Source organism: Heterocephalus glaber, unplaced genomic scaffold, assembly GCF_053883595.1.
Source record: "Heterocephalus glaber isolate CG9 unplaced genomic scaffold, H.glaber_assembly_v1.0 deba00001498, whole genome shotgun sequence".
In the NCBI taxonomy this organism is placed as follows: Eukaryota; Metazoa; Chordata; class Mammalia; order Rodentia; family Bathyergidae; genus Heterocephalus; species Heterocephalus glaber.
The window spans coordinates 5,661,238-5,679,515 of NW_028258321.1; the positions used below are offsets into that span (position 1 = coordinate 5,661,238).

The 18,278-nt window shown below is 50.5% G+C and overlaps 1 protein-coding gene across 5 annotated transcripts in view; it reads right to left on the reverse strand.

Annotated features, from left to right (window-relative positions):
- The window catches only part of Wbp1l (WW domain binding protein 1 like), a 48,787-nt gene that overhangs the window by 5,619 nt on the left and 24,890 nt on the right, over positions 1 to 18,278 (reverse strand). For 2 of the 5 annotated variants that reach the window (XM_021245506.2, XM_087185880.1), the window contains 2 exons: positions 8,341 to 8,443; positions 5,451 to 5,677 (listed from right to left, as the gene is read on the reverse strand). In XM_021245506.2, the coding sequence (XP_021101165.1) occupies positions 5,451 to 5,457 (7 nt within the window). In that variant the 5' untranslated portion in view covers positions 5,458 to 5,677; positions 8,341 to 8,443. Of the gene's footprint in view, positions 1 to 5,450; positions 5,678 to 8,340; positions 8,444 to 17,490; positions 17,683 to 18,278 lie in introns of all 5 variants that reach the window. The other 3 variants (XM_004866455.4, XM_004866457.4, XM_021245504.2) reach the window with 2 other exon arrangements.

Sequence of the window (18,278 nt, forward strand, 5' to 3'; positions counted from 1 at the left end):
GAAATAATATGAATCATTTAAAATATGATTCACAGGGCCAGGGATTTAGCTCAGTGGTGCCAGCGCCTGCCTCGAAAGCGCAAGGTCCAGAGTTCAATCCCCAGTACTAAAATAAATAAGTAAGTAAATAAATAAATTAATTAAAATACGATTCATAGAATCATTTTTAGAATCCACTGAGCTAAATCCCTGGCCCTAGAATCTTATTTTTTACCCATCAGAGTTTCTGGTATTAAATGAAAAAGGCAGATTATGAAACAGTATGAACCTATTATTTTCTTTTTTTTTTTTTTGGTACTGGGGATTGAACTCGGGTCCTTCCGCTTGCGCAGCAGGCGGAAAAACCACTGAGCTAAATCCCTGGCCCTCTTTTTTTTTTTTTGAATCTATTATTTTCTACATGGCTTTTGATACTCATTGATTTAATTTTAACAAGACAAGGAAGTCATAGATACAGAATGATTATAAATTTAAATTAAAATATGATATGCAATCTCATATGGCAAACCTCCATGTACTTTTTAAACTGCTATAGATTTAGTTTTAATTGACATATACCTATATATATATTTTTTGACATATATATTTTTTATTTTTTTATTTTTTATTTATTTGGTACTAGGGATCAAACTCTGGTCCTTGCACTTTCGAGGCAGGCGGTGAAATCACTGAGCTAAATCCCGGGCTAATTGACACATAATATGATCTAATTTTTACTTTAAATATAGGACTCTTGGAGATGGAGTTGCACACCTGTAATCCCAGCACTTTGGAGGCTGAGGCAGGAGGATCACAAGTTTGAGACATGTCTGAACTACATAGCAAGATCCTGTCTCAACTCCCGAGATCCCCAGCCAGGCACGATGGCTCATGCCTGTAATCTCAACACTCTGGAAGGCTGAGGCAGGACTGAAAGTTCAAGCCCAGCCCGAGCAACTTAGCAAGACCCTGTCTCAAAATAAAAGTTAATAAAGAGGCTGTGGATGTAGCTCAGTGCAAAGGCTCTGGATTCAATCGCCAGGACCATAAAACAAAAAGAACAGTGGATGCTGAGTGACAGGGCTCAGTGACAAAGCACAGCCTAGCATGTGTGAGGCCCTGGGTTCGATGCCCAGCACCACAAATATGAAGCACAAATGAACAGAAAGAAAAGCGCGGCTGGCAAGGAATCTGGAGGTTATTCTGGACGAAAGGACACGGTATGTTCTGGAACCAGTGCTTTCACTTTTTGCTCAGCTGTATTTTTAATTTTTCTAAGATGAACATGTACTTCCCGCCCCCTAATTGAACCCAGGACGTTCACACTGAGCTATGTATCTACCTCTGGCCCTCTTTAAATTTTTTTACTTCGAGACAAGGTGCTGGGATTTCAGGTGTGTGCCACTATGCCCAGCTGAAGTATGTCCTTCTTCAGAGTAGCAAGAATACTTTCTTCATCATAAAAAATGTATCTAAAGAAGTTAGGAGGGGTGGGGCGCTCTGGCAGGCCGGGCCGGGAGACACAGATTTGAGCCCAGCTGGGCAATTTAGGACTGAGTGAGAGCCTGTCAATGTCCAGTACCAAGTAGAAAAAATGCTGCCCTCTCCCCAGATACCTGCAAATGCATAAACCCGCATTTTCCTCCTGTGTGTACAGGAAGTGCTCCACAAGCCCTCTGCCGCACTGGTGATGTGTCTGTCCCGGGCGCGCGAGGAGCCCTGAGCCTGGGGTCTGACCCCGCCGGCCGCCCCGCCCGCCGTGTGACGCTCGGGCCGGGCGGGAACAGAGGCGGTCACGAGGACGGAGCAGATTGGCTGCTGACACAGGCCTCGCATCGTCTCTGCTCCCGGAGTTCAGCGGCTGAACTCCGGGAGGACCGGAAGGAGCACAGTGCTCTCCGCGTAGGAGCCCGGCGGGCGCTGGGGTACGAGGCTCGAGGCTCGGCTAGGCACCCACGGCTCCATGCAGCTGACACTCGGCCTCGCCTCTCCGGCCCGCACACGGCATCGGCCTCGTCTCTGCACAGTTCTGAGAGAAGTCTCTCTCTGCGCTGCCCAGGCCGCCTTGCATTCCTGAGTCCAAGTGATCTTCACATCTTAGCTTCCCAAAGCGCGGAGGCTGCAGGCAGCGCCACTATGCCCAGCTCAGCTTTAAAAATGCCTTCCACATTAGATACCTAGCAACTAACTATATTTTTAGCTCCCAAGGCATGTTTTCTGTATTTCTTTACCTAAAGGTAACTAAGCATTATCTCTTCGCCTTCATAACTTTTTTTTTTTTTGAGATAAGGTCTCACTGCAGTTTGGTCTGGCCCTGAACTCATTATGTAGCCCAGGCTGGCCTCAAACTTGCAGCAATCCTCCTGCCTCAGCCTCCCAAGCGCTGAGATTACAGGTGTGCACTACCACGCCTGGCGTTAGACTTGGACCTCCTGGCCCCACTTTATGACTGGCTGGAGCTCTGAGACGAGTTCTAATACTGAACTGGGATTGGAAGTGATTTACATCATGTGGAGATCCTCCATCAGTTTTCCTTCTGCCACGGAGACTGGCAGCGCTCTGGATGTCATTTCATTCTGTCTGCTGGGTCCCAAAGGATGCTGAAGTGGGAACAAGCTCCTGTCCAATCTTCACTGGACTAGTGCGAGTGAAACATAAACCTGCTGCTGCCAGCCACAGGGCCTTGGGCTGTGGAGGTTCCTGCAGCAGAACCTTGCCTGTCATGCCTGGCGGTGTTTACAGGGCTTTTGGGGGAGAGGACTGCAGTGCTCATCAAATGCTTAAAGGAATCTTCAAAAAGGCTGAGATCCAAGGGACTGAGGAGTAAGAGAAAGGGAAGTCTTTTTGCTTTTTAAAAGGACAGTGGAAGGCAACTGGAGTTCAAAATGAGATGAGGGAACACGTACCTTTGGCAAAGTTACCTTTGCCTTTGTCACTTTTTTTTCCCCTTTTCCTTTTTTTTTTGTTTTTATTTTTTGAGACAGGGTCTCACTATATAGTCAAGGCTGGCCTTGAACTCACTATGTAGTCCAGGTTGGCCTTGAACTTGTAACAATCCTCCTGCTCAGCCTCCGGAGTGCTAGGATTACAGGTGGGTGCCAACACACCTGGCATCTCTGTCACATTTTCAGCATAGCACCAGAAAACTTACATGCTTAGCAGAGCACTCTGTGTGAGAGTGTGTGTGTGTGTATTTCAGAACCTCTTATGTGCTAAGCGCACGTTCTATCACTCAGCTGCTTCACCAGCCCTGTCCTACTCATTTGATTTACCATGCACTGCACCAGCCGTGTGGTTTTTGTTTTGTTTTGTTTGGGTTTTTTTTTTTTGGTACCGGGGATCGAACTGGGACCTTGCACTTGCAAGGCAGGCGGCGGAACCACTGAGCTAAATCCCTGGCCCGTGTGCTTTTTTTGGGAGGGAGTAAAATGGTCTAGCGGCACAATGGGCTGTCAGTGTGGGTGCAGAAAAGACACCTCAAAGGCTTGCCCCACCTGGCAGGAAGTGAGACAGAAGGCGTTCTGGTGTGGCCCTCACACTTCCATCCTCTTGGGAGACATGTTAGCTCCCCAGTCCAAGCTGTGCCTCCCAGTCTCCAAAGGGGCAGGACCGACTAGTTCCCATGGGGTTGGGCCGAATTTTAATTTTTTAGCTAAATTTCAGAGACAAGGAATAGTTTAAAAAGTAAATCTAACAGGCTGGGGATTTAGCTCAGTGGTTCTGCCGCTTGCCCCGCAAGCGCAAGGTCCCAAGTTCAATCCCTGGTACCAAAAAAAAGTAAATCTAACAAAAGATACACATGCGGGCCAGGGATTTAGCTCAGAGGTGTTGCCGCCTGCCTTGCAAACACAAGGTCCCAGATCGATCACCAGTACTAAAAACAAAAAACAAAAAAGATACACACGAGAATACAGAGATACTTCTCCTTTGCCCATGAAACACAACCTTCCCAGAGACTACATGCCTCAGGGATAGCTCTGCAAGCTGTGACCTTGCTGTGGGGAGCACCTGTCAGACTAAACAAAATGGGAAGCATGTCTCTAAAACAATCACAGCCCAATGCAGGAACCGACTCACGGGCCCCAGAGTTCATTACAGACTGGGTAAAACACCACCCTCTACCAGCACAGAACTCCCCACGGGGCACCCAAGCACCCTGCAGGCAGCCTTCTACTCCACACCAGGATGGCGGGTGCTGGCTAACCCCTTTTTGTAGCTCGAAGCAGGCCCTGCCACTGCCACTTGGGAAGAGGCCTGAATTTGGAAAATGAAGACTTCAGAGACTGGCCCCTTCCTCTGAAAGGCTAGGAAATGATGAGTAAGCAGACCTGGAAGAGCCAGACCAGGTGGCCTGGGTGCAAATCCCAGCTCACAGGAACCATGTCCTTTAGCTCTGTGACCCTGGCCGTTCTCCACTTCCCTCACCTGTGAAGTGGGGAGAACATCACTGTACAGACCACAGGAGCCACTGAAGTATGCAGCACCCTCGGAACCATCTGATGTACAGTACGTTCCCTACAGTACATACAGTACGTTATGACTACTGCTGTTGTTACAGGCACAGGCACAGATGGGAGGATTTCCTTTAAATTTCCCTTTTAACCTTCCCAAAAATATTCCATAAAAAACATGGGTTTGGAACAAGCCCAAAATCTGCTTCTAGGTTCTGTTCTTGCCAAAATTCACTGGAAAATCGGGCCACCTCCTATTTACTGAGCCTTTGCTACACACAAGGTGCTGCCACCTGATCCTAGCTCCCCTGCTCTGGTCAACCAGACCAGGGAAACCTGAAGCCTGAGTGAAATCCCCCAAGTTACCTCAGGGGCAACTTGAACCTCTCCTGGAAAACCTAGCTCAGTGGGTGGCGAAAGTGCTGGGTGAGGGCCGGGAGGCCCAGCCCTGAGGATAGCCCTGCTGTCCCTCCGCAGGTCTCCTTTGCTCAGAGGCCATGCAAGACCCTCCATGACCCAGACCTGGTGTCCTTCTGGCTGGGCGTGGAGCCCTAAAGAGAGTGGCTGTGGGGCGAGGCTCATCTGCTGCTCAGCTGTAACCAATAGATCAGGCGCTTCGTGTCCAGTCCAGAGAAACAGGCAACACACATGCCTGGCGGGGCTGCTCCTCAGGTAAAGTGGGATGCAGGGATGAACACTTATGCCTGGGACACCCCCATCCACATAAGCGCTCCATTTACCGTTTCCTCTCAAGCAGACCCCATGGTCCTATGCAGTAGCTCTTCCCTGGAGGGCTCTGGCTTATGGGTTCTTCTGCCTGGGAAGCCCTTCCACCCTTCTCCCCGTATCTCAGTCCTACCACCCTTGAAGGCCCACTTCAAAAGCCACCTCATCCATGTAGCCTGCTTGAATCCTGCCCAGCCAAAGCAAACGCCCTTTGCATATTCAGAGCAGAACTCTCTCTCTCTCTCTCTCTCACACACACACACACACGAACTGGCACACATCTTCCCCCCTTACCTCCCATGACTGATTGGACATCTTGTCAGACCTCTCTCTCTGCTATCTCTGCTAGATTACCTTCCTGATGGCCAGGCTTATGTCTCTAGCACAGATGAGGCCTTGCTAGAACTGCAAATTCTCAGGTCTGCCCCCGACCTGTTGCATCAAAACCTTTGGACTGGGGGACAGTCTGGTAGTAGATCAGTTGTCTAGCATGTGCAAGGACCTGAGTTTGATGCCCAGCACTGTAAAACAAAAACAAAAACAAAAACAAACAAACTGGAGTAGGGCCTAGAAATCTGTGCAAGAAATTCATCAAAGTTACTAAGGGTTTGCTGAATGACTAAATGGTAGAATGATGAATTAAAGTACAAATACCAGACAAATGCATGGACATAACAATATTGATGACCAGGTCTTTATAGCCTCAATCACTGCCCTGATAAACTGGGATCTTCAGTTCTGTCTCATGTAGGCCCAGTAATTAATTTAAGTTACAACAGACTGAAAGGGTGCTGGCCAAAGCCCAAGTACAGGGGTGGGTGTGTGTGTGGGTGTGTGTGGGTGTGTGTGACAGTCCTCAAGTCCGCAACACAAAGGGAATCTCAGTTTAGTTGAGGTAAAAGGGTTGGTGGAGGTGGCATTTCTTCCCAAGGCCTTTCCTACAGGCCACTATCATCATGGAACAGCGATGGCGAACTTTTTAGAGCTTTCAATGCGCACAGACAGCCTGCTGTGGCATGCGTGCCAGAGGTCCCCACCACTGCTGTACCGGCACCTCCGCTGATGAAAACTGCCAAGGATCTTTCGGCAGAAGGTTATTTTTAATCAACCAATCCAAAGCCCCTTGCTTTTGAATTTTTGGCAAAGTTGAGAGGCAATAAAGAGAACATGGTGTAAGCCCAGGATTTAGCTCAGTGGTTCCACTGCCTGCCTCACAAGGGCAAGGTCCTGAGTTCGATCCCCAGTACCAAAAAAAAAAAAAGACAGAACATGGTTTAAACAGCAAAAAGTACAGTTTTGCCAAGAACTTCATGGTTCCTTCCAATACCCAACTTCCCTTCTATATGTTTCCGGCAGAGCCCAGGCCATGAACAAGGAGGACAGTCAAAGCAGCGCCCGAGACAGACAGAAGAGACAGCAGGCGTCACCAGACCAAGAAGCTGCTGCTGGACACAAGTGACAGGAACGTTTTGCTTTTGGTCTCCGTCCCTCTGAAACTTGGCAATCACAAGGTCACTCACTGGACAGGGAATCTTGTCTCTGTCTGGCCGCCTTCTCTCTCCAGGCAACCATTACTGGAGAGAGAATGCGCCAGCTCATCCTTGAACTTTCTGTAAGCCCTTGGAGTGCAGCACCTACTTCCCAGACAGCCTCCCTGCCATCTGGGCCTCCCTGTCCCACCCCTCCACTCCCTCCTGGCCTGGGCTTTGGTGACCCAATTCCGGTGACAAGGAGCAGAGCAGAAGGCCCTGTCAATCTGGGACTGGGCCATCAACAACTCCATTCCTTTCAGCTACAGACGCCACCCCGGCCAGGCACCAGAAAAACAAACTAGCTCTGTGCCTATGGGCAGACTTTTAACAAGGGGTGTGGGGGGTTATCTGCATTCTGAAACATTTAAACAGTCCACCTGCTTGGCACCTGGTGCTCTCTGGTCTGTTTCTCAGTCCCGCCTCTTCTAAAATAGCCACAGTTGTGTGGCTGCCTCTGCCTCGGCATGTGGACGCGGAAGCCTGGTGGGGATGCGGGGCCCTGCCCCTCGGCACTAAGCTGCCCTGGAAGTCCTCGGTCCTCGGTCCTGGAAAGGGACAGGTGAGGGTCCGTCTGGAGGACCCACCCTGCTGGCCGTCAGAGGAGAGGCTTCCCGGCCAAGTCCACTTCCCTGCCAGAACAAACAGTGCCAGCTGCTTTCCTAGCACATCAGTGATGTGACGGAATGGGGAAGGGGAAGGGCAGCAGGGAGGATGGGCCCAGGGCACAGTCTAACACAGGACCTCAAGTTCATCCCCACGAGAGGCAGGGATGGGGCTCAGGATCATCCAGGGCCACGGTCTGCGGTTTGCTCCTGCACGAGACTCGGGAACCACAGTGCCAGTTCACTGGGGCCGCTCCCCCGAGGCAGGCACCCTCACTCTGCCACCCCTGGCTGCAGCCAGAGAGGCTCATCTGAGCCCTAGGACAATCAAGAGCACAGAGTACATCAGCCACCCTGGGTGACTCCCTGAAGGCCACTGTCGAGAGGCTGTGGAAATGCATGAGGGCGGCCCAAGCCTTGGTGAGTCAGTGGGAGGGAGGACCGTCTCCTCCAGCACGCAGCTGGCAGCACAGGCCGGATGCACCAGAGAAGCCCCAGATGCCTCCATTGAGACTGAGGGAAGAAGTGAGGGCTGAGGCGCAAGACAGCCTCTCTGCAGAAGTGCACAGGAGAGACGGGGGAGACCGCTGTGAGGGCCCAGGAAGAGGCAGCTCCATGGGGCTCTAACGTGGACCCCGGAAGGCCCCTGGCTCCCACAGTAAAGTGGCACACTCAGCATGTAAAGCCTGGCCCAGCGCCCACAGTGGTGTGGCGGCAGGAGGGAGAAGCCTGGGCTTCAGGCTGGCACTGAGGAGAACCCCAGGGCTGGGAAGGTAGCTCAGGGCAGAGTGCTTGCCTATGTTCCAGGCCTTGGGGTTGGTCTCTAGCACTGCAAAGAAGAGGACGAAGAGGAAGAACCCAGGCAGGAGCACTGGCAGCAACCATGGCCTCAAGAGAGGCGCAGGCTTCGTCCCCTAGTCCTCAGCCCACAGCGGCCTAGCCCTGCTCCTCTCCAAAGGAGTCGCTTTTGGGGCCTAGAACCGGAGAGCTCTCCAACACCACCCCCGAGGGGAAGAGCAGAGGGGCCCAGAGCCCTGGGAAGGCACTTACACCAGAGTTCATAGTAGTAGTTGCAGCACTGAGACTGTCCACAGCAGTGTCCTGTGTCACAGATGTAGCTCTGATTGTTGGTACCCACACAAGCTTCCTTCTCCTAAAAAGACAAGAAGCATTTTAGCATATTAAACTAGAGCTTTGAAAACACTGATCTTGCCAGGTACAGTGGTGCACATTTGTAATCCCAGCTCCTGGAAGGCTGAGGCAAGAGGACAGCTGTGAGTTCAAGGGCGGCCTCAACTACATAACAAGACCCTGTTCTCAATCAATCGATCAATCACCAATTTTCTTCACACACCCCCACTCCTGGTCAACTGCCCGTCCATCCACAAAGCTGTGGCCATTTCCTTATTTCATTAAGGAAAAAAGTTTAAAAGAACCATACAACACACTCTGGGAGGAGGAAACAGGAGGATCCCAAGCTCCGGCCAGCATGGTCAACTTGCCAACTTACAACTCGGCACGACCTTATCTCAAAATAGAAGATAAAAAAGGGCTGGGGCTGTAGCTCAGTGCAACGCCCCTAGGTTCAATCCCTAGTGCCACAAAACAACAGCACAGTTTAGGTTTTATTGGGGAGTGTGGCCACCATGTCCCCAGCTGGTAAAGGGTGAGTCCCTCAGACGGGACAGGAAAGGGCTGCTTCCCTCTCTTTACATCCAAGTAGAAATATTTCATGCTCTGGTATTAAACTCAGCTGGTAGGAAGGGATGATTCTCCTGGAATTGGCACTGTTTTAAATAAAAGTAGTCTTCTGTGAAACTTCCTGGAATAATTATTGCATCAGGGACTCCAGGATTAGCATCCAGTCAGTCACTTCATTCTCTTCAAAACACACGCTCTCCAGGGTTATTTATAGTGAGATTCAAAAGAGGGATCTAAGCCTGCTCCCCAAATTCTTTACTCTTCAGAAGAAAGCAGCTTGGTTAGGTGATCTGGTCTGATTTCAACTTGCTAGACCACTTTTTCTTATTGGACCCAGGATTCATACTGTCCCTTGTCAGGTACAGCTACATAAAGGGCACTGCTGAGTAACCATCTAGCAGTTTGCCAAGTTCTATTCATAGCACTGCTGGATGGGGATGCAGGTGGACAGTTTTTAAAAATATATTTCAAGGGGCTGGGGATTTAGCTCAGTGGTTCCAGTGCCTGCCTCGCAAGTGCAAGGTCCCAAATTCAATCCCTGGCACCAAAAAACAAACAAAGAAACAAAATATATTTCACATTGAAGGTGCGAAATACGATCCCAGCCACTCTAACCTCAGCCCAGTGTGTACTCTGGGGTGCATCACGCATATGAAGGATGAAGGCTGAAGTCATCTGCTGTATCTGGCTTCCTAAACTGCTCTGTTCCTAGACTCAGTCTTTGTGCCAAGCACTGTGTTGGGGAGAAGGGACACAAACTGAAGAAACCATTGTCCCTATCTTCAGGAAGCTCAGCGTTAAGAAAGAAAACCCTGCGCAGCAAAAATGCAAACCACAGGATTGTACGTTCGGCTGTTCGGGCTGACCCTGCCCTGGTGCATTTCCGGGCAGCAGCTACCAGTGGAAACCTGCGTCACACGCCTGGGCCCTCCTCTCTGAGCCTGGCTTCACTGTGCTGTCTACTTGGCCCCAGTATAAACAGCCACTCCAGCAACAGTGACAGTGTGCAGGGCTGGAGGCCCCTGAAGCCCCCTGGAGAAGACAGGAGAAAGGGCAGGGCTGAGCATGATCTCCAGCTTACCCCAGGATCCCTGCACACACCCTGAGGTGTCTCTTGGTCTTTAAAAGCATTACCTCCAGGTAAAAAGGAGTTTAGGGTGAAGGAAACACTATTCCTCTATTTGTAAACTCTGACAATGAGGGTTTCACACAGCGCAATACAGGTTTTCTGTACATTTGCCTTCCCTAGCCCACCAAAAACAGACACCCAGCAGGTGGCTGTCCAGGTGGAGGCCTCTTCCAAGGCCTGGGACAAAACAGCTGTGCTTGGTGCTTTGGCTGGAAGCAAGACACTCCTTTCATATGGACACCAAAGTGTCAGGCCAGCTTACCAGCCCCATAAATGCCACTTTTTGTCCCCAGCCCAGCACTATGTTTTAAATAAAACTAGCTCTTCTGTGAAACTTCCTGGAATAATTAATGCACCAGGGACTCCAAGATTAGCATCCAGTCAGTCACTGGATCCACTCAGGGTCCACACAGTTTCTGAAGGAGGCCGAGCTGCCTGTACCCCAGCACATGAAAGAATCCAGTGACCCTTGCTGAGGAAAAGTCCCCAGATGAGGCCAGGGTGGTCGGTGGTCCCTCGAGGCATGGGAGGCATGCAAATGAGCAAGCTGGATGTAAACCAGCAGCATCCACAGAATTGCGGGGCTCAGCTTTTCTCTCACTTCTCCTAGGCCTGGGGCAGAGGCCTAGACTCTGCCCTTGCCCAGGGAGAGCAAAACCAGCATGACGCCATTTAATCCTGCCCCTCCGTGCTCTTTACCCAGGCGGTCTGGCTCCCCACGGCCCTCCCTCTCCACCAAACAGTCACCGAGCTGCCTGACTGGAGGAGGGAGGACCTGTCCTCTTCTGCCATGGGGGGGGGGAGAAGGCAGGCAGACTGCACAAGGACGAGGCTCAAGGGCCACAAGAGGCAGAAGTGACAGGCAAATTGGGGGTGCGAGGTAGGAGTGTGCGTGACCCGCTGGCACGAGCAGAGCCTGGCAGCTGTAGCAGAGCAGAGGAATGGGACTTCGGGCAGGTCACTCGACGGCCCTGGGCTAGTGAGGATGACTCTAACTCGCCCATCCTAAGGCTTGTGCATGCACCTGCTAAGTTCAGGCTCCATCTACCCCGTGCTCCCGCCCTACCCCTCCCTCTCCTGTCTCCAACAGAGCACCTCAGGCCAGCAGAAGCTTCCGAAACCTATGCCGCCCTCTCTCAGCAACAGCAAGGGCCATAGTCAAAATGGTGCCCCACTCGTCTGCCCTTCCCTGTATGAGAAGCCTAAATGGGGACCCTGCAGAAGACTCACAGAGACGTGAAGGCAGCTCAGAACCACATGGCTTGAGTGGTTAAGTCAGCCAATCAGGGCACAAAGCCAGCTCTCATTCCAGGCTTATTAGCTGTGTGGCCTGGGTAAGGTACCGAGCATCTCTGACTCCCACTGTCACTCTCAGTCAGTGAGCCACATTGCCAGGCACGGCAGGTCACCCAGAGCACACTCTGCCTTCACTTAGCATTATCTCGGGACAGTAAAGCTCACTGTGGCAATGAGGGCTGCTCCGGGCACATTAAGGACGGAAAAGGAACTGGAGGGAATGCAAGAGAGGCAAAGATGAAAAATTCCTCGTGCTCTTTATGATCACCTGAGCTTCTCCCCAAAGCCTGAGCATGCTACACACACTGCGCCCTGAAGAGTGGGCTCTGGGTGTCCCTCCCACCCTGCCTTTCTCCAGTGCGTGAATCGCAGAATGAACTGTGACCTCCCTGCAGGCAGGAGTGATGAGCACATTCGGGGAGAGGCTATGCTGAGCAGCCCTCGTGAAGGTCAGCTCTGTGTATCCAGCACGTGCTGGGTGCGGGCACTGCTCGAATCGCCTTCCAGGTCATTTTTCATGAAACTTGACAGCTACGCTGCGAAGTGGGAAGAAACAAGGACTCGGGGCCCAGAGAGGCCAACAGACATGGCCAGTGTCACAGCTGGAAGGCAATCCATCCAGACTGAGCTTTTGGTCACTAAGCTCAGCCTCCTTGGGTACTCAGTTACCCATGCAGTTGCCTTCCACATTTGGGTGCTTAAATAAAACCCCCAGCCAAACAAAACCCACATTCACTGCTGATGGAAAGATCCGGGCTGGCCTGGAGACTCCAGACCTGGGGACACTGCACCTCACTTTCTATTCAGCACTGAGGGCCAGTGTGCTCAGGACTGCTCCATCCTGGCGCAAATGCTCCCATTTTCACACTGCTCTTCTGAGGAGCAGGCTGGCGCCTCAGCCAGATGGCCACAGGACCTGCACCCTCCTCTCAGCACTGACCGAGCGCCGACTGGACACCACACTGAGCACGAGCTAAGAGTCGTGTCGCTGGTCCCACACAGCCGCGGTCTAATGAAAGAGGATGAAACGATCACCCAGTAACCACAACTGAGCTCATAACAGGTAAGACTAGCAGTTAATTAGCCAAAGGGTCCCAAACTGGCTTCTGGGAGAGAGGTGAAGAAGGCCAGCAAGTAGCAAAGAGGGATGGAGCAAACAGTCCAGGGAGGGGAAATGGTACAACAGAGCTTTGGCTACAAGGAGGCAGGGACGTCAGGTAAGGGAGACCAGACTGCAGCAGGTAACAAGACTGGATCTGCATTTTTTTTTTTTTGGTACTGGGGATGGAGCTCAGGACCTTGTGCTTGTGAGGCAGGCAGCAGAACCACTGAGCTAAATCCCCGGACCTGGATCTGCATTTTAAAGGTATCTTCTTCTGGCAATGTTTTCATTTGCACAAACAAGGCTTAAACTTTTGGGAGGCGGGGTGAAACAGGGTCTTGCTATGTAGTTCAGGCTGGCCTTAAACTCAGGTTGATCCTCCTGCCTCAGCCTCCTGAGTGCTAGGATTACAGGCCTGTGCCACCACTCCCAGCTAAACTTTTAAAAAAGATGCTAAAAACATAGAACCTGTCAAAAGAGGAATTTTGTGTTTAAAAAAAAAAAGGGGGCCGGGGATGTAGCTCAGTGGTGCCCCCGCCTGCCTCGAAAGCACAAGATCCTGAGTTTGATCCCCAGTACCAAAAAAAAAAAAAAAATACCAGCAGCACAGCCACGCACAGTGATGCCTGCCTGTCATCTCAGCACTCTAGGAAGCTGAGGCAGGAGGATCCAAGGTCAAATCCAGCCTGGCGAGTCAGAGACTCAGTGAGAACCTATTCAAAATAGAAAATAAAAAGATTCAGGGATGTAGTTCAGTGCGAAGGCCCTGGGTTCAATCTCCAGTAACACACTCACGCACATGCACACCAGCACAAAAGAAAGAAGCCCAACGCCAAACTGGAAAGAACATTTCTGGTATGGTTGAACAATGTGCCTTTTGCACATATGCAAAAAATTATCCCATCTCTTTGGTGGCAGCATCAGCTGTGGGGCTGAGAACATTTTCTCATCAGCTTCCATGTCTTGTAGTTCCTATTCTTAGCTGGGCCACTGTAAAGGTCAATTTAATCAGCACAACTTGGTCAGTGCCAGCACAAAGACACTGGGCAGTAATGGTTCCCCAGGCATGGCTTTAATCTGCCAATTTATGGGGCTGGGAAACTCGGCTAGGAATTGGCTAACAGCAACATCACCTCCACATCCTTAGGAAAACACTGGAGTTTAAAAGTTTAAGCATAGGAGCCGGGGATTTAGCTCAGTGGTTCCGCCTCCTGCCTCATAAGTGCAAGGTCCTGACTTCGAGTCCCCCCCCCAAAAAAGGATAAAAGTTCAAGTGTGAAAAACAAGAAAACTGAAGCCTTCTCAGGATGCCCAGGCCTTGGATGCCAACTCTCTTGGCTGCCCAGTGTGAATGAGCTCGGACTCCATGACCGGTTCTCTCCTGTGGGGCGTGGGGCTGACTCCCCACGGACACGTTCAGTCTCCAAGTCACGCGTCATCAGCCCCTCTCACCCACACCACGTTCAGAGCACTGGGGTGCCACAGCCTTAGCGATGAGCCAGGGGAGGTCTGCTTTTAACAAACAACACCACTGAGTAGGTAACTTTAAAAGTTCTACCGTTAAACCCCCAGAAACACTGGGCAAATAACAGCACCCTTTATATTACACAGCTGAACTTGCAAGAAAGCAGGAATAACCCCCAAGGACCAAAAATGATAGCTTGAAACCAGAAGCCAGACTCCTAAGTGAGTCAGGCCTTCCCATGCCTGGAAACTAGGGTCCGTGTTGGTCCCCAGCCTACCTGAAACAGGCACTGGGGCTTAGACCACAGTAGAGCTGGGACCCTCAGGGGGAGAACAGGCTGGGGTGGGGGAGCCCGGTGGCACACAGTGACAGCCACCCAGCCCCGAACAGAGACGGGAAAGTATCTGCTGTAACAGTCTATGGTCACAGGCCGTCCTTCAAGCTAAATTGAAATTTGAATTGCACCCCCTGATCTGAGAATCCCCAGGCTAAAAAAGTTTTTCTTCGTTTCTGAGACAGGGTCTCACTATTCTCACTATGTAGTCCAGGCTAGCCTTTAACTCACTACCTGGTCCTTGCTAGCTTTGAACTCATGGCATGCTCTTGCCTCAGCTTTCCAAGTGCTGGGATTACAGGCCTGGGTTCAAAACCAGCCTGAGCTACACACCGAGACCTTGTTTCAACCCCAACCCCTAAAAAAGAGAAATTCAAGAAGAGAATGGAGGAGAAGCAATTTTTATGTTTTTTGGGGGGGGGCGGTTACCAGGGATCAAACTCAGGACCTTGAACTTGACAAGCAGGTGTGGTGCTGCTGAGCTACATCCCCAGCTCCTCGAGTTTTAATATTTCAAGAGACAACTGAAATTTTCCCAGAACTGATAAAAGGCATGAAAATTTCAGACAATAATAAATTTACTTCTAGGTACACTGTATGAAAATGTAGAACAACAAAAAAGAACTTTTTGTTTATTTATTCTGAGGCAGGGATCACTATGTAGAGTTCAGGCCAGCCTTGAACTCACTATGTAACCAGCCTGGTACCAAATTATAAGGTCATCTGGCTGACTGCGGCATTACAGGTGTGCACCACCACACCTGGCAAAAAGACCCTGAATATATCTCAGTGGAGAATACTTGCAATTAACAAATAAAATTAGAATTTAAATAGGAGCAAGCCCCAAAATGATAATAAAATAGGAAACAGGACAAAAAGGTTTAGATGAGGTGGTCAGGAAAGGCCACTTTAAGAAGGCAACCTCTGAAATGAGCCCTGCATCCAGACACAGTGGTGTGCTCATGTAGTCATAGTACTCTGGGAGGCTGAGGCAGGAGGATGACAAGATCAAGCCCAACCTGGGCAACTTAGTGACTTAGTAGGACCCTGTCTCAAAATAAAACAATACACCATGCCCAGCTCTGGACATATGTTCAAATTTGAGAAACGCTGCCCTAGATGTACAAGAGACATACAATAAATAGTTCATGCCCTCCAAAAAATGGAATAGACTAAAATTCTTTTTCTAGAATCCCACAGCTGCCTCCAACAGTACCTACTTCGAATCAAGGCATATTAAATTACTTACATGCTTTCTACCTCTTCCCATAAGAAACACACACAATACATCACAAACATAAATTCTGAAAAGTGACCCATCAGGTACATTCCCAAAGCTGCACCGCACCTGGGTCCTCATCACACAGCCCTTCTTTGCAGCAGCAGAGAAATTAAAGTCCATTTCCTGTGGTGCTAGTAGGAACCCGAGAAACAAACCCAGAAAAAGCCACTTGACCTGGTGGGAAAATCCCCAAGCAAAGATCGGAAGTCACACTGCACCCCATGGTTTTCTACGGTCTCCCCGTGACGGCCCAGGGCATGCAGGCCTGTGGGGCCAGGCTGGCTGCAGCCATGAAGGGCACTCCCCATGCTCAGACACTCAGGGGAAAGGCAGCCTGCCTCAGGGCAACCCCAGCAGCCCCATCACTGGGCTCTGCTGCCACAGAACAGGTCCTCAGAGGTCCGGCTCTTTTAGCAAGTGCTGATACAGAAAACTGAGGGGAAAACGGCAGGCAGCAGGCAGCCATGTGGGGGACCAGGAGTACCCAGGAGATGACTGTCATCTATCTGCGGGTGACCCCATGGGGCAGGTCTATGGCCATGTGTACCTCTGTTTTTTAATTTTTAAAAAAATGCAATTTGCCAGGCATGGTGGCACATGCCTGTAATCCTAGCATTTGGGGAGGCTGAGGCAGGAGGATCACTGTGAGTTCGAGGCCAGCCTGGGCTACATAGTGAGTTCAAGGCCAGCCTGAACTACAAAGTGAGATCTTGTCTGCAAAAATAAATAAATAAAATTTAAAAATTAAAAATGCAGGCCAGGGATTTAGCTCAGTAGTTTCTCTGCCTGCTGTGCAAGCACAAGGACCAGAGTTTGATCCCCAGTACCAAAAAAAAAAAAAAAAAAAAAATCCAGATTCCCAGTTTCTCTTGAAAAATCAAGGGCCACACCCCATTCAGCCATGAGAAGCTGGGGCAGAGATGTGTGAGCCCCCCCCACAGCTCCTGCTCTACCGCTGTGGACCATGATCCCTGCCCGGTGCCTGGCTCGGTCACGTCACTGCCCATGCGCTGGGCATGTGATTATCCTGTCCTGCTGCAGTTTAGGCACAGGCCCTTCGCCCTGCACCCGAGGATAGGCCACTGAAGAGACCTAAGATGAGCACTGGCGAGGCTGGAGCGGCCCCCTATGCCCTCCACAAAGCAGGGCCCTCCACAAAGCAGGGTGCTCCGCTGGGAGAGGCAGCGCAGGAAGGAGACGCAATTCTGCCCAGGACTGTGGACAGCGCCGGGGGGTGGTGCTTTTCCTACTTGTTCCCCCTTTTACAGCACAGGAGAAAACAGGCTCAGAGCAGTTACACAGGTGAGGGGTTCTAAGAGTGAACAATGGGGTAAAGTGGCCAAGGGTGAAGAAGCGAACTTCATGCTTAACGATTATCCTAGATTTTCATGCTTGACACAACGCAGGTACAAAAACAACACTTAAGAGACAGGCTTTGCCTATAAGACACTTCGTAATAACTCTACTGTTAGGTTAAAAAAAGTTTGTACTTCAATTTTTATTGCGAAAGAGCTTCCTAGTCTAAGTCCATTTTGTCCTTTGGTAAGTACAATCTAATCAACAGAATTCATTTTAAAAAATTATTTGTAATATAGGTCATCCTTTGGAGCAAGGATGATATGTACACAAAGACAAACAAATACACATATGTGATTAATAGTGTCACTCACACTGGTACGGAGTGCTCAAGCTTTCACCTCAGTCATCTGCAGGAAGCCAGAAGAGGTGCCCCCACCGTCCGCGGGTGGGAGCCAACCCCACACTGCAGCAGAGTCAGGACTCAAACCCTGCTCCCGACTCCTGGTCCTGCACCCTCTCTACGGCCAGGTTCTGCCTCACCAATGTTTTTACTACATCTAGAAAATGGCTCTTGATCAAACAAAATACCCACTTCTTTGCCTAGAAAGAAGTACAGTTTGCCAAAGGGATCTGAAATGTTGAAAGCACTATGTGACTGATGTGCTTCAGGAGAGATACGCCTGTTTTCATCTTTCATGTGCTGCAGCTCAGTCCTCACGTTAAGCAGGATTCTCGGCTTAATTCCACCACTTCCTCAGCGGCTCCAGCTCTTTGCAGCAGGTATCTGCTGGGAGCAGAGGGAAGACGTCACAATGTGACTGGCCCCGTGTGGCTGTCTATCTAGAGATCAGCACTGAAGCCCTCAACAGTGTCCAAGAAAGTGTTTACTTCTACCCGAGACACAGGGTCCCCCAAAATGATCTTTTTTTCCCCCAGTACTAGAGATTGAACTCAGGACCTTGCCCTTGCCAGGCAGGTGCAGCGCCCCCCCCCCAAAAAGTTCTTATCATGTCAAAGGCCATTCTATATAAAATTTGGCAAAAAATCATTTCTTAGTGAAAGTATGACTACAGCTGTCTAAGGCCCAATGTCTCCTTGCCCGAGAGCCGGCGACAGCCTGTGGAAACATAAGTCCATTTTGCCTCTGGTCACAGCAGAGGCCTCAATGGTCCAAGAGGCTGTGATGCTCAAGGGCATGGTGACACCCGATGAAGACATCCTGGTTCCTTGAGAACCGGGTAGTAACACCGAAGAGAAAGGTTTCACCTGGGGAGGGCGAGCTCCTCATCAGTCCCCCTCATCCCACCTGCAGTCCTGCCAATGCCCTCCTTCTACCCTCGTCAGCATGACATCTGCACCAGCCTAGGGTCACTGCCCCCA